At 39.1% G+C, this 23621-nt stretch overlaps 2 protein-coding genes across 2 annotated transcripts; one reads left to right on the plus strand and one right to left on the minus strand.

Annotated features, from left to right (window-relative positions):
* Positions 1–1098: 1098 nt before the first annotated feature.
* LOC103702324 (cell division protein FtsZ homolog 1, chloroplastic-like) lies at positions 1099–6837 on the plus strand. Its single transcript, XM_008784695.5, has 6 exons — positions 1099–1543; positions 3939–4038; positions 4370–4599; positions 5396–5563; positions 5677–5910; positions 6425–6837. Exons 1-6 carry the CDS (start codon positions 1292–1294, stop codon positions 6674–6676), a joined length of 1236 nt encoding a protein of 411 aa, XP_008782917.3. The 5' UTR covers positions 1099–1291; the 3' UTR covers positions 6677–6837.
* Positions 6838–7737: 900 nt separating this feature from the next.
* On the minus strand, positions 7738–15880 carry LOC103702325 (Beta-ketoacyl synthase). Its single transcript, XM_008784697.5, has 14 exons — positions 15636–15880; positions 15314–15543; positions 14608–14715; positions 14463–14534; positions 14206–14292; positions 13914–14065; positions 12472–12552; positions 12361–12394; positions 9673–9739; positions 9506–9582; positions 9110–9170; positions 8904–8986; positions 8458–8529; positions 7738–8298 (listed from the first exon to the last, which is right to left on the minus strand). Exons 1-14 carry the CDS (start codon positions 15745–15747, stop codon positions 8134–8136), a joined length of 1401 nt encoding a protein of 466 aa, XP_008782919.1. The 5' UTR covers positions 15748–15880; the 3' UTR covers positions 7738–8133.
* Positions 15881–23621: the final 7741 nt, after the last annotated feature.

The raw sequence follows: 23621 nt of genomic DNA on the forward strand, positions 1-23621 counted from the left end.
AAGAGAAGAAGGAAGGGGGCGGCTGCGAGCACCGCCGATGCGGGCGTCGGCCGCAGGCGCCGCGGGCGCCGGGGGCTCGGCCGTGGGGGAGGAAGTAAAACTTTCACTGTGAAAGCAGGGGGGTAGGGGGCACCTCGACGCGGGAATGGCCGGATGGGGCGGCGGCGCTTCACGCTTGTTGCCTCCCCCGCCGGGGGCGACGGCATCGGGGGCGGAGAAGGGAGAGGAGGAGGCGGCGAAGCTTCTCAGAGAGCTGGGATCGGGTGCACGGCGTCGTCATCGTCGTCGTCCTCGTCGTCGTAGCCGTTGTCGGAGGGGAAGGGGCATCGGCTTCGGGCTTGGGGGCGAGCCGGCGAGGAGAACGGAGAAGAAACCGAGAGGCGAGAAGAAAGGAGGTGTTGGGATTCTTGGGAAGGTTCTGGAGAAACCGAGAGCTGAGAAGGATTTAAATGGGCCTTGGGAAGGTTCTCCGTGAGTCCGCGTCAACTGTTCCCATCTCGGACTGGTTGCTCATATTCTCCTTGGGAGTTGGGACTTGGGAGGGTAGTTTGATATTTCATAAGGGGTATTTTGGCAAATGTGTTAACATAGATAGCCCTCATTTAGGCTCGTTTGGGCTCGTGAGCTGCTCGGGCTCGAGCTCGGGCTCGGGCTCGAATTTAAACGGGCCTCATTTTGGGCTCGAGCTCTGGCTCGTTTGACTAACGAGCCGAGCTCGAGCCGGGCTTTTACCGAGCCGGGCCCGAGCCGAGCCCGAGTAGCTCGGCCCGTTGACAGCCCTAATTGCAGTGCAAGTCAAGCTTGACCATGGATCCAACTTTAATCACTTCAATTTGGAGCTTAATCTAAATCATCCATTTGGCCAGTTAGTCCTCTTCCATGTTGATTCAGATCAAGTTTGTCCCTGGTCTAAATTTAATAAGCAGTTTGCCCTCACTCAGCAGTTTGCCCCGATTAAGAAAAGTTAATGTAGGTTATCGGCGACGGTTTTTTTTTTTTTTACAATAAATCTGATTTATCTGGGATTTGTGAGGAATCGAAAAAATGTCATGGTTTTACCCATCAGCAAGTTTTTGTAGGGGGTTACTTGGAAAAAAAGGAAAACAGAGAAAGAGAAAGAGAAGTTAAAGAGAAAGAGAAAGAGAGAGAGAGGGAGAGAGAAAAAGGGAAAAAAGGGGAAGGGATTAGAAGACAGAGGAAAGGAGAAAAAATTCAAAACCCTCCAAAACCCTAACGGCCAGATCTGATTTCTGTCCCGATTTCCCTCTCTCCTCCAATCCCCCATACTCCAATGGCTGCTTCTCCGTGCCTTCAGCTGTGGAATCCCACCCCTTTGTGCTCTCCTTCTTCTCTTGGACTTGCCCTCTCCCCACGTGGCCTCGCTCCGGCAGACCGGAGGAGGGCCTCCCATTGGCGAAGGGGCTTGACCTTGCAGTGCTCCTACTCCTCCTCTGCGTCGGTGGACTCTGCCAGGATCAAGGTGGTCGGCGTCGGAGGGGGCGGGAACAATGCCGTCAATCGCATGATTGGAAGTGGACTGGAGGTTTGGGTTCACAAAGCGAGCTCTTTTTCCTCTTTTTACGCGCTGTTTTCTTTCAAGATGCGATTTTGTTCATTTTTTTTGGGATAATCCACTGCGTGTGTTTTTTTTTCCAAGACGTGTTTTTTGTTTTTAAAGTACTTATGGGTCTTTCCATGGCTCTTCTTGGATTCGAAAGGGGGAACTGATTGTGCTATCTTGTACGTTGTAATGCTCTTATTAAATAACAGTTGTCTGGCGAAATATTGTGTTATTCTTGCTTTTGAAATGCGGTTCTATTCACGTTTTTGAGAGTTTTTAACTTAAAATGTACTTATGTATCTGATATTGTATACTGCTATACTTTGAATCAATACATTCATATTCTCATGACGCTGTAATATTGTATGCTGAGATGCACTGTGAAATATATTTATTAGATAAACCAAGGTAACCGTGCCGATTAAATCAGGTAATGTTCTATTGATAGATTGAGTCAAGTTTCATTTTTAATTGAGTTTCACAGTAGGTTATGTCAAAGGCATAGGAATTTAAATTGTAAGCTTTTGTGTTTTATAATGTATAGGATCTAATTTTGCACGCAAATATTTTCATGAAGGAATGAAGGTTTAACCTGAAGTTCAAATACAATGCATCAAGTGGGTAGATAACACTCTCCATACCCATTAAGTCATAAATAATGCACTCAGTAGTTTGGGATCAGTTTTTTATGTTATTTATGAAATCCAAGCAGACTTGCCTTGAATTATTGTAACAGATAGTCTAACCAGTCAATGGGATCCGTATTATCTACTAGTTTGATATCTTTAGATTTTTTGTGCTTAAATTCCTCAAAGGTGTGCAGAACTAAATTATATGCTGGAGGTGGTTGCTTTTGTGTTATGTTGTTGTTTCATCATGTTTGGGACAAAGGAATTGCTGTTTTGGGGGGGGGGGGGGGGGGTGTTATTTTTCAAATAAAGTTTTACTGCTTGCTTTTTGCTTTCTTTATTTGCCTTGGTGTATTAGCCTTTTGGTCTTGTAAATTTCTTCTTTTCTATTGATTAGAGACTGACAAAATTCAAGTGCCTATCTTGGTGCTAAATTTGGAAGAAAGCAGGAAATTTCTTATTTTTTCTTGAGGGAAAATATGGGGGTACTATTTAATTCTTTTAAAGGGAGACAATGGAAAAAATTCAAGAGTTCAAAAGAAGAAAGAGAAAGGGGGAAGATATTCAAAAGGTTGAAGCTTGCTTAAATCCCTTAGCTACCAATTTGGCTCATCTGTATTGCCTTTTGTCTCCTCCATTCCATACCAAAATGGGGCCATCTGTCTAATCAAACTTACCTGGTTATTCATCTCTAGCCCACAGCCTTCACATGTCAGAAAATATTAGTGGCATGAAGAAGGGCGTGCTTTTATTTGTTCCCTTTTGATATGGAACTAGGTTACTTCTATTATTTTGGTTATTGTGTTTCAGCATGCAACTGCCTAGGTGTGCTTATACTTTAGTATTCTCTTGGATCAACAATTGCAACAGTTTGTCAGTCCAATTTATGGTGTTTGATAGGATAGTTTGATTTAGTGGTAATTCTTATGATCCATTATTGTATTTGGGAGAGCCAAATTCTTGCGAATAATAGCTATATTTTTCCTTCATTTGTGCTTAACTATCTTTTTCTGCATTATCATTGCGCTTTGGTTGATATTAATAGACCAATTGCTTTACTGTTTCTAAATCTTTGTAAGCATCCTTTTCGGAATTACGTTCTTTCTTACATACATACTTACATAATCTTTATTATATTATAGGTCACATACCTAATATTGTTGTTTAAACTAAATGACAGTTTTTCTTTCAGTGGTCAAGGGAATTATTTATTGTACTGGTTCTGTTTCTCTCTATTCACAACTTGCTGTAATGTAGGTCTAGCTAATTCAAATCACTTTTTTGTCTACAATTTTGCTTGTCATTTAACTTTGCATCCTCCTGCTTTTCTGAGTATTTATTGGTGAACCAGACAGGACTATGTAAATTTCATTTGCTTTAGTGTTAGCAATTGATACATACCTTTGTCATATAATTTATGGTTTTAAGCAAAAAAATACTCAGAAAATTACTTTCCTATTTGCACTTACCTATTGTTTAAAACTATATGCTGTGTATACCATGTGAGATATAATATAATTCCCTACTGGAGAGGACAAACTTTGAATATTTTTGTAAAGTCTGGCTTTTCACAGCAGAGCTATCAGTTTTTTATCATAATTGTTTGGCTGCCTGTACTTAAACAGTTACGACAATATGGCATAAAGCTGTTGTGGTTCTTGATACTTCTATTCTTATATTCAACTGTCTTATTTAACAGTTGTTTTTAGTTAGTCATAGAATATTCATCATTTTTTTTGCAATGTTAGGGAGTTGAATTTTATGCAATAAACACCGATGCCCAGGCTCTGTTACATTCACAGGCAAAGAATCCTCTACAAATTGGAGAGCTTTTAACTCGTGGTTTAGGTCAGGCACTCTCTACGCTATTTTCAAAACTTCAGTAAAGAATTAATTGCACCAGCTATATCCATATTTGCTGCAATGTAAATTATGATCCGTAAATGTGTGTTCTATGGGATTTAAATTTTTAGTGGTCTTGTTTAGGCTTGCTAAAGCATGTTAACTATCCAAAACACATAGCATCTATCCACTGTTCTCAATCAGTTGCCAAGAAGCATTAACAGGTCAAAAAATGAATTTAAGTACTTTGAAGAAAACAATTCCAATATTTCTTTAGTTAAAAAAAGTTGTACATTTTTTAATTGGTGTCACTAGATTTTTTTTCTCAAAAGTGCAGGTACTGGTGGAAATCCTCTTCTAGGAGAGCAAGCTGCTGAGGAATCTAAAGAAGCTATTGCCAATGCACTCAAGGACTCAGAGCTTGTTTTTGTAACAGCTGGTATGGGTGGAGGCACAGGATCTGGTGCTGCTCCAGTTGTTGCCCAGATATCAAGGGAAGCTGGTTATCTGACTGTTGGTGTGGTCACTTATCCATTCAGCTTTGAAGGCCGAAAACGTTCATTACAGGCAAGGTTCAAAATGTTCTTTTTCACCTTGAACATGCTGTGCCCCTTGCAGACAGTTCCTTGGATTCGAGACTTTTATATTTATCTCTTTTTTTTCTGAGGGGGGTCAAGTACTTTTGTCTTTTCTGAACATCATTAGGTTGCCTTCACCTAATTCCCTGCTGTCAAATGAATCTTCCATGATGTGTATTCATTGCTAGTGCGACATCAGGAAAATCGCTGAGTTTTACTAAAGCTGTGGTGCAGGATTATACACCCATCTACATATAGGTTGTGATGCAAGCAAAATTGAGTGTCCTGAACAATTTACTAAAAGGTAAAAAGTACTGAGTAAAATTATTGAAGAGCCTGGATAAAAGGCCTGTGCCATCAGAAAGCCCTCAAACAGTGCCAGTATTGATTACTTCTATTGCACTGGTATTGTGCATCATTTTATTTCATGGAGAGCACAATCTGCCTTTGGATGATTGATTGAAGAGTTTTATAGCCTTTGCAGGTCACTTCAGTTGAATCTTGTGCCATGTGTGCTAAGATGTGATGTGCTTGAATGCAATGTCTAGGTTAAATTTTAGTCAAACAGCATGCTCAAACTACATAATATTTGGCATAAAATTTTCTGCTCTATTTCTGCATATAAAACTTCCAGTGCACTAATTGAGGCATCTTATAGTAGATAATGACACCCAGTTGCTATGACATTTTTAGATCTCAGGTAGCTGTTTTCCGGTCTCTCCTCTTTAACATGCTTGATTTTAATAAGTATCGAAAGCCTTGATTTGTGCTTTCAACATTTGCAGGCACTGGAGGCTATTGAAAAGTTGCAAAAGAGCGTTGATACTCTTATAGTAATTCCCAATGATCGGTTGTTGGATGTTGTTGACGAGCATACACCTCTTCAGGATGCGTTTCTTCTTGCTGATGATGTTTTACGCCAAGGGGTGCAAGGGATATCTGACATCATATTGGTGAGTGGGCGTAACAGCAACCATTATGTGGGGTAGGGGACTATTTAGTGTTCAGGGACAGCACATTGGTTATGCTACCATTTAATTTTAAAATTATTTCCAAAATTTTGCAGATTCCTGGACTTGTAAATGTTGATTTCGCTGATGTGAAAGCTGTCATGAAGAACTCTGGAACTGCCATGCTTGGTCTTGGTGTTTCCTCTAGTAAAAACCGGGCACTAGAAGCTGCTGAACAAGCAATCTTTGCTCCCCTAATTGGATCATCAATTGAATCTGCTACTGGGGTTGTGTACAATATAACTGGGGGAAAGGATATAACCTTGCAAGAAGTAAACAGAGTCTCCCAGGTGCTTAATATCTGCAACATGCCTACACACAAACCTTTCTTCTAGTGTTTACAGAAGTCATATCTTGTCTCTCATGATTCCCAGCATTCCTAGTACTTACCATACTTGATATTGATAACCAGATTGTTGGTCCTATATTCAGATTGCGCATTATGCCTGTACGTCTATCTATACATAATTATGCACAACCACAGACATGTATACTTAAATGAATGCGGTGATATATATATTTATATATACATATATGTACACGTATAAGAATACATTTCTTGTACACATGTACATATTTATACATTTATGCCTGAATACATGGATACATACATGTACAAACATAGGTGCTAGGCCTTTTCTCTGAACTTCTACGATATCATGCTCTCTCTCAATCTCACAATGTTAGCTCGTCTCTGAGTTGAATTCTGTTGTATGTAATCCTTATAGTCTCTCTCCTGTGCAGGCCAGATGACAATGGTTGGTCTGATAAAAATCTCATGTTTATGCTGTTTTTTTTTTACAGGTCGTAACTAGCCTGGCAGATCCTTCTGCAAATATAATATTTGGAGCCGTTGTTGATGACCGCTACACAGGTGAAATCCATGTGACAATAATTGCTACAGGCTTCCCTCAGTCTTTTCAGAAAACCCTCCTGACAGATCCAAAGGTTGCAAAAGCTGTTGATGTCCGAGAAAACAAAGGTTGGGCTCTCCGCCGTAACACTGCCACCGACTCATCGCCGGTGCCCTCAATGCCCCGGAGGCTGTTCTTCTGAGTAGTTTTTGCTGCAAAAGGCAGCCCCACTAAAAAAAAACAGTTGGATCACATTCACCCTCCAATCCATGTATACGGCATCTCATTTTATTTTGTTTTTCGAGTGTATGTTGCCTGATCTCATCCTTGAAAGATGAAAAAGAACTGTTTTGGTCCCACAAATCTTTTTGAATTTTCCTTATTTTTTGCGATTATAATGGTGTAATTAATTTGTGTCGGTCTAAGTGGAAGATGAGTGATGGTCCGAAGGTTTAATTGCACTACCGAGGGGGTAGTTCTACATCAATTTTTAGTGCGACCTTGACTTTCCTATTTTATTGTAGCTGATGGATGGATATTGGAACACCTTGGTTGAGAGATTCAGTAGCAGTGCATTATACATTTGGGTTGGGGGTGGAATTTGGCCATCTAATACCATTCCAGAAAACAAGCTACCTTGAATTGACATAAGAAAAAAAAGGGATTTGGCGGAGAGCATGCTGCCTAATGAGTGCAAGCTATAATATCCATCGGATTTCACATTAGTATTTGGTAGTTCGAGTATTCATTTTTCCTAAACCAACCAGGCCTAAGCTATATATAGCTGCTTCTTTAATGTCACGAATTCTTGTTGAGGAGCTCTGGGATTTTAAAATTAGTGCAGTTGTGGTGCTATTGGAGTCCTAAACATTAATGCCTAGGATATTCTATGGCAACTTCAAACAGTCTCCAAGATTTAACCGCTGCAATGAGAAGGGGGGAGAAAAATTCATCACTTTCCAGAGACATTCAGACCTGGACGAGTGCAGCTCAGGCTCCCTGCAGGGGAGAAACTTCAGGCTTCAGCTGCGACTAATGGCAGATTTTGAGATCTTGGAGTAGAAAAATGGATATCCAAATGGTCTAAAACAACTTTGGGCAACTTCTAACTACTCCGTCTATAACTTTTTCCACATCTTTTTGAGCTCAACAAAACCAAATACAAAAATCGAGTTCAATAATTTTTTGAATTTACTAGTATACAGTCCATGGCTAAGCGATCCACATCCAGCAATTGAGAACTTAACAAAATGGGCTCCCAAATGGAAGAGAACATTGTGGCCACAAAGAGGGTTCCAACCCTTTACTGGACAAAAGATTTTTATTATACAAACAAAAACCTCCAGTCAAAATTTTACAGCTCAGAATACAGCCAACATTTTGAAAGAATACAGCTTTTCTGAGGATAAATCAGAAATAAATTAATAAATTCTCAAAGGTAAGAACATCTCGTTTTATAAGAAATTACATTCCTTTAATCCTGATCTTGATAGGGTCATTGTGAAACCTGGACATAAGCTCCAGCCACTCAGAGCTCAATCACCAGTATATTGTAAGGCAGCATTCCCCCACTCCTACAACTGTGTCATCCATACGGCAGCAGGAATAATTATTAATGATTTGAAAAGAATTTTTAACTCATGGCCTTAGGCAGTGATGCTATGGAGGTTGAATAAACAGCAAGGACGCATTGGTTCCACCAAAGCCAAAAGAATTCGAGAGTGCAGCTCTTATTTGCATCTTCTTTGAAGCACTTAATGGCATGTATGCACCATTAAAAACTGGGTCTGGTTCATCTAGATTAAGTGTTGGTGGAGCAATTCCCTGAAAATAACAAAATAAATGAATGAAATTTTCTGATCATGGACGGACTTCAACATTCTTATTCTTAGCTGCAACAAACAGTTGAAGAGGATTGACTGATAAATTGAAGATATGAACCAAAAATAAGTTTGCCTCTGAAAAGTTATAAAGTAAACGTACATGGTGGATGGCAAGAACAGCAAAGATTGCTTCCACAGACCCAGCTGCTCCTAGTAGATGACCAGTTGCCCCCTAAAGATCATTAGATTGTAAGCACATGATGAATGAAAAAATCCAGGGAAAAAACAAACAGAGTAATGCCCCTGTTACTCCAAAAAGTAAAACTGTATAAGACTTAAAGTCTATGTGACAGACAACTGTGTAACTAGCTGAGGTGAAAGCCTCTGTAAATATACCCCATTCTTTAATAAATTCACCCCTCTTGAGAATCACTATTCACGGAGAGACAGAAACCCAGAGTAGTTCTTTAACCAAAACCAAGAGTGTATTTATTATTTCAGATTTAAAAAAAGCAGATATTACAAAAACCTAATCCCCAGCATCCCATGAGCAAATGGGATTGGCCACCCGTCAAGTGGCTGAAAGGAACACAAGTACAAGATTACCTTTGTGGAGGACAGTGCTAAAGCACCTGATGTTGCATGATCTAAGAATAGAGATTTTATTGCACTGGCTTCTACAGCATCACCTGTTCAAGAGTGGAATTTTGAATATTTAGTAATTGTGTGAGGCATCCAAATCAGCTCTATATAATCAGCACAGCATTCAGTTATTTATTCTACACAGAAGTTGGAAAGGCCAAGGCATATACCAAGAGGTGTTGATGTTGCATGAGCATTCACATAATCTACTTCATTTGGATGAAGCCCTGACTACAGGTGAAAATTAAAGGAGTAAGCTGCTTTGCTGCAACAAACCAACATACATTGGTCGAGCAAACTATTTGCACTTTTCATAAACGAAAATTGAAAAATATAATCCCTCTTGTTAGACATAAAAGGGACAAAGATCTAAGAATTAATGTGATAATAGACATGACAACAAAATTCAGTAATAATGAAGACTTTCAGACAATCAGCAAGCTAGTGCAAATTTACCTAGATCCCCAACAATGGAACCTGAGGCGCACAGCATGCACATAACCTAAAAACCTCTGTTATACAGCAAGTTGCAAGGGCCACTTGTAATAACAACAAAAATACCATACCTGTTCTATTGCACGTGTCATTGCCAAAATAGCACCCCTTCCTTCATTGTGTGGCTGAGTTATGTGATAAGCATCACCTAACATAGTCAATTTCCCAATCTTTTTATAGGCCGACTGAATGATGTAAAAGCAATCATAAGTATTGCTGTATATAAAGAGAAACATACCTGACATCCCATAACCTCGAAGCTCTGCATAAATTCTTGCACCTCGTTCCTTTGCATGATCAAGTTCCTTAATAAAGAATAGAAAAAATCAATGCACAGGGGAATTCAAGCATTTTGGACAAGATAATTGTGATACTTGGAATTTCATACTAAAACAACCAAACCATTTACCATTAAGGGAAAACAGGCATGCAAATACTGAATGTAAATATATAGCTACAAAAATTTAAAAACCATAAGTACTTGGGGTCAACTTTATAAACCTTTCTCTCCCTTTGTATTAAGGGCTTCTTATGAATCAAAACCTTTTCTTCTCTTATTTTTCCATCACAGACCATTCAACAAAAGTTTGAACCATTTACATTAGTTCCATCAACATCAGACCCTTCTGAAAACTTCAATGCAGATGCTCAAACCATTTACCTTAGTCCTTTACTACTTCATGCTCAGCTGTTGTAATGCATACTCATGCAGGGGTCATTATCGTCATGGTTGAGATCTGAAGATCAATTTCGATCTTGCATTTTATTTTAAATTTGAGAATAGTTTCAGATTTTTATGAAGAAAATCTGGGTGGAATCAAATTCATGACCTGATGCAAATCCTCAAGCCAAAAGATGAGAAGACAAACATAGGAAAAAAGGAAAAATAGAGAGGAAGAGAGAATAATATTTACATTCTTAATCCTGCCATAGCACTTTCAGGTGAAGTTGGTCAAAACGAGCTCCTACATTTTAAAAATGCATCAGGATACCCCAAAATCATACATAACAAGGTGAAATGATGGATGAAATATAAAGCTATGGCCCTAGACACGTATGGCTATCCTTAGATCCGAACAAAAAGAAGACCTCATCAAATTTTAATATTAGAGACACACCTAATCAAGGATCATTGTGCCAGTATCAGTCCCGTACCGGTTACCTAGCAGTACGGTTCGGTACGTCTCTGTGCTATTTCATGTCGGGCCCATACCGACAAAGTAGAGAGGGCGGGAGAGAGGGGGAACAGGAGAGAGGAAAAGAGAGAGGGGAGAGAAGGAGAGAGAGGAAGAGTGGAAGAAAGAAGGAGGGTCGCGGCCGGCCGACAGAGGACCACAGATATTTTGAAAAAGATAAGTGAAATCGGCAAGGAGGTTGTCGACTTCATTTAAATTCTTCAAAATAAAAAAAAGGCGCCCCTCTGAGATCCTTATTTCGAACGAAACGGAAAAACTGGAGGGCGGAACCCTTCCTTCGCCCCTTCCCGAGCCCTCCGCCGGCCGTCCACCACCCTTCCTCTCTCTCCCTCCCTCCCTCTCCCCCTCTCTCTCTCTTTCTTTCTCCCTCTCCCCTTCTCTCGTCGCTTTCTTGAAGTGGAACCATCCCAGTCCGTTGCCGGTACAGCTCAGTATGCTCCAAACTAGGAGGTTCGGGACAGTTCCGCCAATGTTGCGCCTAATCTAGACAACATCCTATGTCTTACCATGATATACTAAATTCAAACACTATTGATCAAGATCTAGACACATCGATCTACAATCTCATCATTGTGATGCTTATATGCATGAATACTTCTTAATGACCAAAACTTTACCACTCAAAATCCCAATCCTTTATTCGTGTATATGATTTCCTATTAGTTTAAAATATCATTCAACACCAAAGAAACATCCCTTAATTACATCTATCTACTTGGTTAAAAATGTTCCCATCTTTCTCTCTATTCATCCATAAAATAGAGTTATAAAAAAATAGAGTGTCATGGTACCTCTCATCCATCAACACGACTATCTAACCCAATTCAACTCCAACTCATTGATCCACATCTATGCAGTCATGCCTCTTCTTTTATTTTACAACTTGAAAATAGATAGATACTCTCCCATTCTGTAAGATGTACTTGTTTTGTTTCACAATCACCTTCTATGGAGGAAAAGAGTGACATACATCACAGCACATCTTGAACAAAACAGATTTTGAAACTTGGAATCTCAAAACAAGAAGCATTAAACTAGTCATAAATTAGGGTGTAGATGATAAATGGCTGACTTTTGTATTACCTAGTACACAGAAACATCTGACCAATAATGTGATAAATGGACACTTACCAATTCTTTTTTATCAGCACATATTGTAGTTGGAGTACATCTCGATGATTTGACGTCATAAGACACCAAAATTCTGCAATAGTTGCCAACAAAACATGCTAGCTACCAGTTGGATTTACATCTTCAATGTAAACAATGTTTCCAATGTTGTAGTGCTTCTTGGTCAAAAGTGGAACTCCCATTGTTACCAAATTTCATTCCATGTAAACAACAATAATCATGTGCCAAGTTAATCAGGAAAGACTACTTCTATCAAATATTAATGGATTTTTTTTCAAGATGCCTTGCGAGTTTTCATTTTGTGCATTGCCATTTCACTACTAGATGGAGATGTTGCAAGGTTTCATTTTGTGCATTGCCATTTCATTATTAAATAGAGATAGAGTGCTAATTTATCACCCTTAAGAGTCTTATAATAATAACACAGACATGAACAGGACTCTTGTGCATCTGATTATCTATGCAATTAAAATGAACAATTTCTAGTACCTGACTTAACATCTGGAGACATACATATAATACAAGAAATGGAGAAAAACCTCAGTGATCAATACAATTGCAGGAGAAAGAATAAGTCGTAAATCTTTCACTAAACTGACCTCCAACACCATCACTCCACAGCCTTCGCCCATCCTGTAAATTTCTGATAGATCAGATGTCAGCTCCAAACCAATGCAAAATAAAGGGAAGGTGTTAGGAGCATGTCATACACAAATCCATCTCTTTTGCAATCAAAGGGCCGAGAAGATGCATGCGGAAGAAAGTTATACTTCGTAGTCAATGCTCTTGACCTGAAAAGGAACATACTAGATTATAACAAGATAATCATTTTGGGTATAGAACTTAAATGCAATAGAGACAGATAAACATGTATCCTAGTTATATAAACAAATACATATGCATGTAATGCAACAACTTCATACTCATAGCACATACATATGTGATGAGTAAAACTTTGTAAAGTGTCCTCATTGTCCTATGTGATTGACTGTTTTGGTGCATTTATAGCATCATAAAATACATACATATGCATACAGAGCACATAGAGGACAGTCTGATATTTGTGTTACATACATGCTGCAACACTTAGATCCTAATGGTTAAAGCTGTTGTTTAAGATCACCTTAGGTTCCGGCTGAGAAGTTTTTTTTTTCTTTTTGAAATGAGCAATTCTTCCATTTCTTTAATAAATAGGACTGACCAGGTCTTAGAGCACAATGCATGCCATCTAAGAAGATGATTGTGTCCATAAATGGTGTTCTAAGCTGCACAAAAGGGTTGACTGTATCACCTACTCAAATAGACATATTGATGGATGTTTAAAAAAATACAGAAAATGAATTACAGAATTTCCACCTGTGTGGAACAAATGTTTATTTTTAACATGACTTATGTAATACTAAGAAGATCAATCATGATGGATGGCGCCTTAACAGCATCACAGCCCCATGTCTATACTATTCAGAATTATACAAGTAATGGAAATATGAATCAGAAGACAAGAAAACATAAGAACACCTCAAAAAGGAAGCAAGCTTTGGTACCCAATCATAAAGAAAAGACCAGATTGCAAACCTAATGATTATAAAGGGAAGAAAATAAATTGATAAAAAGGAGACATTATTAGAGACCAAAACTGCTGCTTTTAGAATTAGTGGCGCATAAATTAGTATTTCAAATTTGTATGTAGAGAATAAATTCTAAAAGAAAAAGTGAAGTAGTTGAAAACAACAATCTAAGTCTTGGCAGGATGTCCCGCAAGGCACCGAGACAGGGTATCATCCCATGTGTCGGGACATGACCATCCCACCATCGTCCTAGTGTCCCGATCGGCACATCCTGGGGCATCCTCTGTCCCAAATGCCGGGACAAAGCGGGATGATGGCACATCCCGTTCCATAAGAAAACTGGGACAACCCCATCCCACGGGATTTAAAACCTTGGTTGAAAATGCTTAGAAACAACATAGATCTTCAAATGGCAGGACCATAGGAACCCCTAGTCTACCATATGAGTAAAGCTATTTTAGAATATCGTACATTCATAACTAAAGTTGCTCAATTAAAAAATCCAAGATGGAGGGCCAAGATTAAATTCCATAAGAAACAATTAAGTAACAATATTTTGTCATAGAGGATCAGTTGAAACTTACCTACAGAATCCAGCTATTGATAAAGCATCAATACTAGACTCTGTTCCTCCTGCTATCATAACATCTGCATCTCCAAATTGAATCATCCTTGTAGCATCCCCAATAGAATGCGCCCCTGTGGCACAAGCTGTCACAGCAGCATGATTGGGACCCTGTATACAAGAGATACAATATTGTTGTCATTCTTGACTTTCATGTTAAAAACTACAATTCAAACTATCATGCTTTAAAGCCGTAAAACATATAAGGAATGAGATCAATGACAGCACATGGAAAGAACTAATTTACATACCTGGAATCCATATTTCATGCTGACATGACCTGATGTCATGTTGATTAATATTCTAGGTATGAAGAACGGACTAAGCCTACGTAAACGCTGCGCTCAAAATGTAGAAAACATCAAGTTATTTGATAAAGCCATGTTTATGATGCATGGTATTGTATGGGCCAGTAATCAAGACCACTGGCAAGGGAAGCATCATTCATAAAAAAAGAAATCAGATGAAAAGTTTGTTGCAGTAACAAATTTAACAATTGAAAACAAACCTTCTCACAGATCATTTGTGCTGCATCTAAAATGTCGGAAATGCTTCCAATCCCCCCACCGATGGAAACACCCTGGTGCCTTTCAAGTTAGAACATACGCACTAGCAGTACAATCTTGTAAAGTGTCAAAAGAAAAAATGAGTACCGTTCTTTCCTTCTTTTCAAACTCAATTGGCAGCCAGTTTGCATCTCTAAGAGCCTCGTCACTTGAACATAGTGCATATGCTATAAATCTTGCTATGGATCTATGATCCTGGGAAAAGGGGAAAAATAAACCTAAATAAGAAAAGCCTACAAATAGATTTATTAGTTGCTGATTGTAGTTCCATTTATGGTTGTTTTATCTAGTGAGTTGCTGGAGAAAAGAAATACAGTCCATTACTCAATATAATACGGTACCCTCATGTTCACCTTCAAGCTTGTGAGATTCCTAAAGAGAAGGGAAAAATGATAGAAATGGTCTGTTGGTTAAATTAATATGTTTGAATAAAATACTAAGAAACTCTGTACCACTGAACAAAAAAGTAAGACATAAGTATGCAGTATAAATATTTTTTAAGAGAAAAAGCAGTCTCCAGATATTTAGTATCAGTCCATCACAAATCCAGAATGTGGTGCAGGATTCACTACGAAAGAAATAAGCGAGCAATGTGCATTCAGTAATATTACGAACGAAGATCATTTCATATACAAAGAAACAACTAGAAAGCGGTTTCCGGCAAATTGGCTTCTTGATATCAAGAAAAGAAACAAACTGATAGCTAAAATTGAAAATGCCCCCGCAGCAAAGCTAAGAAGCAGGAAAAGGATACAAGAAAAAAGAACCCACGTCCAAAATTCCAACTTTGTACCTTGGACTGAAGCCATTGTTCCTCATCGAACTCTCCGCCCTCTTTGCCGGAGGGCACGATGGCGGCGACCTTGGACGCGAGCTGCTCGTAGGTGTGCATCACCGTTGCTTCATCGAAGCCGTCCATCTTGAGATCAGAGGGCACGAGCGCCCGGATCCCGCATTGCCCCGCTACCAGCCGGCTCCACGTGCGCTCCACCCCGCACCCGAGCGGCGTGACCATCCCCAGACCTGCCCACGGGCTCGAGATCACCACCATGGGGTCGAAAAAGAACGACGAATAAGGAAAAGGGGCTGAAGGTCGGATGGCGGTGATCGATTACCTGTGACCACGACGCGGCGGCGGGGAGCGTTGGGAGGCGGAGAGAACGGTTGGGACGAGAAGAAGCGGCGACCAAACGGAGGGCGGAGGGCGCGGCGGAGGAGGGCGGCCATGGCGGAAGGGGAAGGTCTCGGAGACTAAAACCCTAACAAGGTCGGAGAGGAGAGGGGAGGGTTTAAGGAGAAGGGAAGAAGGTGGAGGAGAAACCGGGGATCAGCTGTTCTGGCCATAATATCATTTCATGCCGTCTGACGATGGGGGAGTGGACGTGTATTTTCTATGAACATGTGGGGCCCGCATGTACTTTCCTAATGTATTTTCCTTTTTTTTTTTCTTTTCCATCGGTGGGCCATGTCATTTTAGCATAATGCAACCAGTAGAATCAAAAGAAAGAAAATAAAAAAGCGATGCAGAATTGCCACTTGACAAGACCAGCAGATCTCTCTTGAATACTGGATAGTAAAAGAGGCGACTTAGTCTGCTGTCATGTTCGCCTCTTGATATACATGTACAGTTTGGAAGGTGTTGCAGTCCTCCATCATCTAAAGTAAGTCATAGAGTAGAAGGTTTTCATCTTTCCCTTGCCTCCCGCCTTGTAACCTTTCGATCACCAAGGTCGAGTCTCCCTCGAGGATGATGCGCTCCACCTCCAAAACTCGTCTAGCATAAGTAATGCCTTTTCATGCCGTCCTGAGCTCTGCCCTTATAACTGCCGGTCCACCGGTGCTTCGCCCCTAGCAATAATCAATCTAGCATGGCTCCTATGGGATGTTCAGATTTTCAAATGTTTTATATATAATAACTCCTTACCTTGATTTTATTTTGATATTATAAGATTATAGTTCCATAGCATCCAACGTTTTATTGTGTTGTGCAATAAATTTTATAATGATTCTAAAATTATAAAATAAAGTTGCTTTGCTGCTAGATTTTTAATATTTGCAATGTCATCTTTATTTTTTTTATTTTTTTATTTTTGAGTACAACAATAGCTCACATCTGACGGGCATGGGTACAACCTGTAAAATTAGAAGGAAAAAAAAAACACAAAATGTGAGGCACCAATCCATGGCTAACCTAACTAAAAGCAATGTCATCTTTATTTTTCAACTTTTTTTAATAGCTATTTATCTTTTCAAAAGCTTTAAAATCTAAAAATTTTAAATGGAGAAAAATAACAAAATCATGTCTAGACCAATATATTAATGCTTTAAAATTAAAAAACTTTAGATAGGATTTGAACCCACACTATTGGATACCTCTCCCATCTGAAAATTATTTCACCAACTTAACAAGTTGGTACCAGAAACCTTAGTTTTATTCTTTTTTTTCATTGATTTAGTAATATAATTTTTCTTAAAATATGTTTCTTATTATTGGAGAAGGTTGGAAAAAGGTCGAAAAACAATCGAAAATGTGAATAGATCTATACTCTGCAACTGTATTATTAAGTGCTTAACCTCGGCTGAAATCTTGGATTGCTTTGCTTTAGAGAAGATCAATATTTCAAATCAGAGAAAACCATACCGATAGGTATTTAAGTTGCGATGTGATTATCCAGCTTAAAAGCTTAAGTTAATTGTGGTTGACTATGTTTAAATACTTATCCAGAATAAAAATGTAATATAGCAAATAGATCTAAATAATTTTGTGTTGAAAGCATATGTATATAATCTATTGTATTCTCATTGTCTGAGTCAGCATTGTCAATTGTGCCACATAATGAAGCATGATGAATGGTGCAAGAGTGACTCTTTTTTTTTTTTTTTTGAGTGATTTTTTGTGATCTACCATAGCATTTGCATTTCCTAGAGCGCAAATGAGGCTGCTCATGAACAGCAGTGGCCATACTTGCTAGAGCTTATTCTAAATTTGGCTCAACTCGAAAACAAGCCTAGCTCAAATATAATTTAAAGCTTGACTTATGTAACATCCATGATCCATCCACTTCAAATGCAGTGGAAAAGCTTCGGCTTAGCTCGACTAGAACTCGGCTCAAAATGTAATCAAGCTAAACTTGAGCAATTTTTGTTGAGCTCGACTCAAGCAACTTGTTTAGAATCCAGGCCGAGCCCGAGCAGTCTGATACTCAGCTAAGCTGATTTCCGTCCCTGAGCATTTTGCCTATTTTTCAAAACTTGCATTGTAAATAAGATCTTTGACAATAATACATACTTGCTAACTGATAGTAATGGATAGAAATTGTTAGGTCTTCGATCGACTTCAATTGGCATCCTAGCTGTAATCACACTCAAATTTTGTTAAATTGCAATGGAATATTAGCATGTGCTATAGGCAGTTATGCCCTGGACTTTGATTACTGGCAAAAAGTTCTCTAAGTTTGGGCTTTTATGAAATTTTTCAGTGCTAAGTACATTGCAGATTAGATATAGTTGATGTTTGCATTCGTATATCCTGCAATGTTTGCAATTGATATATCTTATGTATCAAAGGAAATGCATTTACTTATTCTCTCTCACGCACACGTTCATGCGTGTACACGAAGATCTCATACAATCCAGGCTCGCATCCCAACCAATAAGAAGTCTCCACATGGAAGGTTGTTCGAACTTTCTATAGTTAAGGTTGTAGAGGATTCACCATGGTTGGATGAAACTGGCTGACCAATTTTATACCCATATGCTTAAATCTTATGTCATTTCGTCTGTAAATCTGCATGCTCTTTTCTTGATGCAAACCTTAATAGCTAGGAGAGAAAGAACAGAATAAAAGGAGATTGTAGTAACTATAAAACATGAATTCTACACAAAATCCAAAATGATGAGCAGATATTAATTCAACATTTATGCTTCGAAGCTTAAAACAAATTGTAAGTCGTCAAGGAAGATCTCACCATCCTCGAAGCTTCTTAAAGATCATGCGAAAAGGCTTAAGCATAGCAATTGCTCCCTTTCTTCTTTGAATTGTAACTATAAAACATGCATTCTACACAAAATCCAAAATGATGAACAGATCTTAATTCAACATTTATGATTCGAAGCTTAAAACAAATTGTAAGTCGTCGAGGAAGATCTCGCCATCCCCGAAGCTTCTTAAAGATCATGCGAAAAGGCTTAAGCATGGCAATTGCTCCCTTTCTTCTTTGAATTGTAAGCATAGCAATTACTCAAGCAAAAAATTAAAAGAGGGCTGATTTTAGAATCCAAGATCCAAACACAAGCATAGTGAGAAAAACAACAACTAAAGTGGAAGGAGCAAGAAAGTAGATGACAAGAGATGAGCCCATTAGAGGGCCATAAAACAAAGTAGAACAAACCCAATCACCATCAAAGCTGATTGTGTTATATGGCTCGAGCCCGATGGTTGGGGCCCTGCTGCCAATTCTTTAGCTTTCATGACCTGCTTAACCTGATCCGCTTGCTCGCCGGCTTCAACTTGGGGCACCACCTCTGCATGCAATTTGAGCCCATTCTGGCAACTCTCGAGCTTACCACTGGAAAAGTAGCGCGCACCGGCTCCATCGAGGCTCACCCGGTCGAGCCTGCTGGTGTACATCCGAATTGGTTTGTCAAGCTCACAAGACTCAAATTCTTCCTTGCTCGCTAGCTCGATGATGCTCTCTCGAGTTGCAGAGTAAGCGAACCCTGCAATTACATGCCGACCGTGAATTAATTATTGATCGGAGCTGAAATCTTGACATATGAGTTGGATATGGATCCTCCTCTCTAGCTAGCTTGTAAAATGTCGCTGCACACTTGGATTTCAGTCCCAACTAGTTACAACTTTGTACATTCCATGATTTCTATCTTCAGGGACTCAAGTCTCAAATTTATGATTGCAAACTTAGAACAAAACAAACCGTTGAAAGTTTGATAGTAGACCGGATCGAATCCGGTCTGAAGTGTTGGGCCGACTTTGATGCTCCTTTGGCTCAGCTCTCAGGGCATCATCTTGTTTAATAAATAAAAGAGATTTCAATGAATGATTTAATATGCATCGGCTAAAAACTGTCTATTAATTTGTTTGTGGAGATAAGAGATATGTGGGTGATAACGAGGACAAGACATCCGGAATTCTGGTGCTTGCCTCCTTGCTCTTTAAATATACCTCCTAGGCGAGACTTCATGAAGTATCTTTGCAGTGAGAAAATGATATGCCATGGCTCTCTGGAAAGCACGTCATATGCTGCAAATATCCTTAGATACATTTTTTTTTATTTAATGAAAATCATCAGGGGCATGTATTAATTAGCATATGGCATGACATCAATAACTTGAAACCACAAACTAGCAGAGTTTAGATGGTAATATTAAACAATAATGATGTAAACTAATCATACTTAAAAGAATTTTGAGCATCACAAGTAAATACCCACCACAACGCACTGCTACATGCCTACATATGAACATCGAACTCCACCTTAATACCCTTTTTTTTTTTTTGGCTAAAATCAGTATTTCATACATTGTGAGTATGGATACACTCAATAGAATCAGTAAACAACAGGTCCCGAAGTGTCCTGAGCAACTCCCTCTCTCCAGCCCACAGGGTGCCTCCTAAGTGGCTTGCTATATCATCTTAATACTTCTTGGCATCGGACCATATATATAAGCAAGACTTTATTCATGGCTAACTAATAAATGGGCCAGCTTCAGAGAGGAAGCAATCTTAGCTACCATTCTTAGCGTCCGATTGCCAACAACCAAATATGCCCCTTCCACTGGACCAGGTGACTGTATTTTTTATTCGGAGAACTACCCCGAACTAGAACCATGCATAAGCCTTTCAAAACTTTAATAGTTTATATAGATAGATAGATACTGAGAAAACAAAAGTCTAGTATATTTATAGTCATATTACAAGGAAGAAGAAGGAGGAGGAAGAAAAAGAAGTCTCACAGATGTTATCTCCAACCCTGAAGACCCTGTCAATGGACCAAGCAGCCACATCAGAAGCAGCATCCCACCCTTGATCACCTCCAACAACATGGTCCACCCCTTCTGCTGCCTCACATCTTCCATTCCCTCCCCCTCCACACCCCGTAGCTATTAAAACTACCACTCCAACAACAACACTAATATAGCCCCTTAACAAGCTAGCCATGAGAGAGAGAGAGAGAGAGAGGTTGAAGGAAGGCTTCAGGTAGGAAGGTAAACAAATAAATGGAGGCTCTGTCTCTCCCCTTCTTCCACCCTTCTTCTTAACCAACAGTCCTTTAAGTGGGGGGAAGAGTGGTAGGTTTCTTTGTTGTTATGGTCAAAGTCAGGCGCATAACCTGTAGCTTGTCCAGAAAGAGCCCGAAGTCCTAACTTCAAAAAAAAGTTTAAGGCCCTTTGGCTGAACCGTTTGTAGAATTTTTTGAAATAGAATTTTTATAAAAAACCATCTATTGTTTGATAATTACATTTTTAAAGTGCTATGAAACTTTAATGTATTTAGTAAATAAATTGAAAGAGTATATTTGGTATGACAAAATGACCATAAAAGTTGCTTGATTAGATAAGCCTAATCTAAGGGTTTTCTTTTGTCACTCTCTTAATTATCATTTTTTTTAACTTTACCCACTGTAGAAAATTCTCTCTTTGTATCACCCCAAGACCGGTTAAAAAAAACAAGGTACCCACCAAGCGGCACACGACAAAAGTCAAGAGAAAGTCTTTTTAAAAAGAAGAACCTTGTATCGGAAAAAAAAGAAACAAAGGGAAGAATCTTGTTCAATTTACAAAAAGATGTATCCTGTCAAAATAGAAAGATCAAGTCCAGAGAATTGAACGGAAACCTTTCTCCATTGTGAGGCCAAAGTTGGTGATGCCCGGCAATAGTACTCTTGCTCTACTAGATTTCTGACCGGATGCTTATTATAATCGCATCGAAATGGGAGGAAGATTCACCAAATCCGTCCAAAAAGCTAATTAAACCTCCTATTCCAAAATCTTTGGCGGAAGTCGATGCCTCGGGGCTCCGTATCTTGTTTGGCTGCAACAACAATCCAAACTTGCGACTTGCTACTGCTACTACCGGCTTTCTTTATGGCTACTTGGGGCTCAGTAGACACCTCTATAAGCAATTATTAGATGAACTAGGTCCACAGACCTAGGATGAAATGAATCCACCTACTAATTTTATTTTAGGTGATTTCATTCTAGATCTATGATGGATCTGATCCACCTAAAATTTTTTTTAGTTCCATAGCTGCAATTTATCACGTTATTCCAAAATCCTCGGCGGAAGTCTTAGGGCTCCACTCCGAATTTTGTTTGGCTGCACTACCAATCTAAATTGTGATTGCCACTGCTCTGCCTTAAGGTTACATTTGGCTCGCTAGACATGGTTCTACATCTAAATTCAGGCGTACGTATATGCAAGCTGTGGGATTCCCTAATAAATAAGGTTATTTTGTGGGAGGATATCACAACTTCAATATGCAAGGCCTTGAAAGAGAGAGATGAATCATATTCCATGTCGAGTAGCTGTAGTGGCCTGATACGTATTAGTGTGCAGAGGAGTACCTTATATTGCGAATCCGAGCAGTGGGCATTTGGCAATACTCGCAGAAGTTTTAGCCCCCACCATCTTGGTCGTTTTTGTGATGCATACCTGGATAGGCGACCTAAAGTTGTCCAATTCTTCTGCTAACCAAATTGAAGAAGAGGAATGATATTTAGATCCTGGGCTCCCATTCTTGAAACAAGATAGATCTCCTTGTATGGTAAAGCCCTTATTTTTGTCATGCCCAGATCTGGAGCATGGTTTGTTGCGTCCTAGATCCGGAACGTAATATAGCCGTACTATCGAGGGATACAGCCTACAAGAACACGTAGCTAACATTATTTTTAGCTTTCAGATTCCATTACAAGAAAATATAATAATTAAATATTTAATTTCAACATCCATTAAATAAAAACAAAAATTGGTTCGGAGTGTCTAAATCCAACATCATACCAAACCCATCACCCTCAAACATTCAGAAGATCATTAGATATTTAATTATTATATTTTGTTGTAATGAAATTTGAAAGTTAAAAGTAATGTTGGCTTCGTGTTCTCGTGGGTTGTACCCCTCGGTAGCACGACAATGTCATGTTCTGGATCTAGGACGCGACAAATTATATTCCGAATCTAAAGTGTGACAACAATGGTATCAGAGCGGACCCGATCTATAACCAATGTGGATTAGGAGACACTGCAGCACATATCTATTGAAGCTAACCACGGGTCGATCATGGTGTTTGTGATTAGATTTGAATGGATTTGAATCTTTAGCCTGATGAGGATGTCATGGCTTAAACAGAGGCAGTATGTAAGGATCCGTGCGGGCGTATGTTTAGCCTCACATCGGTTATTCGTTGAGTAGATTTTGGGTACTTATACAGAATCAAGAAATCTAAATAATACCTTCCGGCTAGCCATTTTAAGTGAGATCCTGGGTTGTTACAATTTTTACCAGTTGGGGTGCATGCAATGGAGTTGCCCCTTTTTTTCATACCAAATGAATGAAAAAAAAAATGATGTAACTCTTCATCTAGAAAGCTCCATAAAATTTAAATTTTCGAATATATATACGTATGTATGTATATGTATGTGTATGTATATGTAAAATATATAGATGTGTGTATTATCCGAGTATCATTATCAAACCAGTCAAAAGCAATCAACCTTGTACCAATTTTATTTTTCTGGGGACTAATAAAAAGCGTAGCTATGCATTCAAATCCCTCGCCATTTTATCACATGCATTTCACGTAGCTTCAGTTCTTTGATGGAGTAAAATAGAATTGCTTAACCAACAAGCAGATTCGGCAGGCGAAAGAAGACAATTAAGGAATTACTTTTGGTGGTCTCTTTGGAGTTGAAAGAGAGGTCCAATGCATTGCATGTTCTCATGAGTCAATAAAAAAAAAAACACGCCCATTAATTGCAGAACGCAGCAACCAGACCAATCTGGGCTGCTAATTCTCTCCAGTGCCTAAACCAGACAAAACATAGTCATCCAAACCCCACCTTAGTGCAACATTTGGGGCCTATC

The sequence above is a fragment of the Phoenix dactylifera genome, chromosome 11, assembly GCF_051530095.1.
Source record: "Phoenix dactylifera cultivar Ajwa chromosome 11, Ajwa_hap1_PhDact_Kaust_v1.1, whole genome shotgun sequence".
Taxonomy (NCBI): Eukaryota; Viridiplantae; Streptophyta; class Magnoliopsida; order Arecales; family Arecaceae; genus Phoenix; species Phoenix dactylifera.

Coding starts and splice junctions, on each gene's coding strand:
- LOC103702324 (XM_008784695.5), top strand. CDS start 1,292: ATGGCTGCTTCTCCGTGCCTTCAGCTGTGGAATCCCACCCCTTTGTGC. Junction 5,564..5,676: donor GGATATCTGACATCATATTG/GTGAGTGGGCGT, acceptor AAAATTTTGCAG/ATTCCTGGACTTGTAAATGT. Junction 5,911..6,424: donor AAGTAAACAGAGTCTCCCAG/GTGCTTAATATC, acceptor TTTTTTTTACAG/GTCGTAACTAGCCTGGCAGA.
- LOC103702325 (XM_008784697.5), bottom strand. CDS start 15,747: ATGGCCGCCCTCCTCCGCCGCGCCCTCCGCCCTCCGTTTGGTCGCCGC. Junction 15,544..15,635: donor CCGCCGCGTCGTGGTCACAG/GTAATCGATCAC, acceptor GCCCGTGGGCAG/GTCTGGGGATGGTCACGCCG. Junction 9,740..12,360: donor GTGGAGTGATGGTGTTGGAG/GTCAGTTTAGTG, acceptor TTCTTTATTAAG/GAACTTGATCATGCAAAGGA.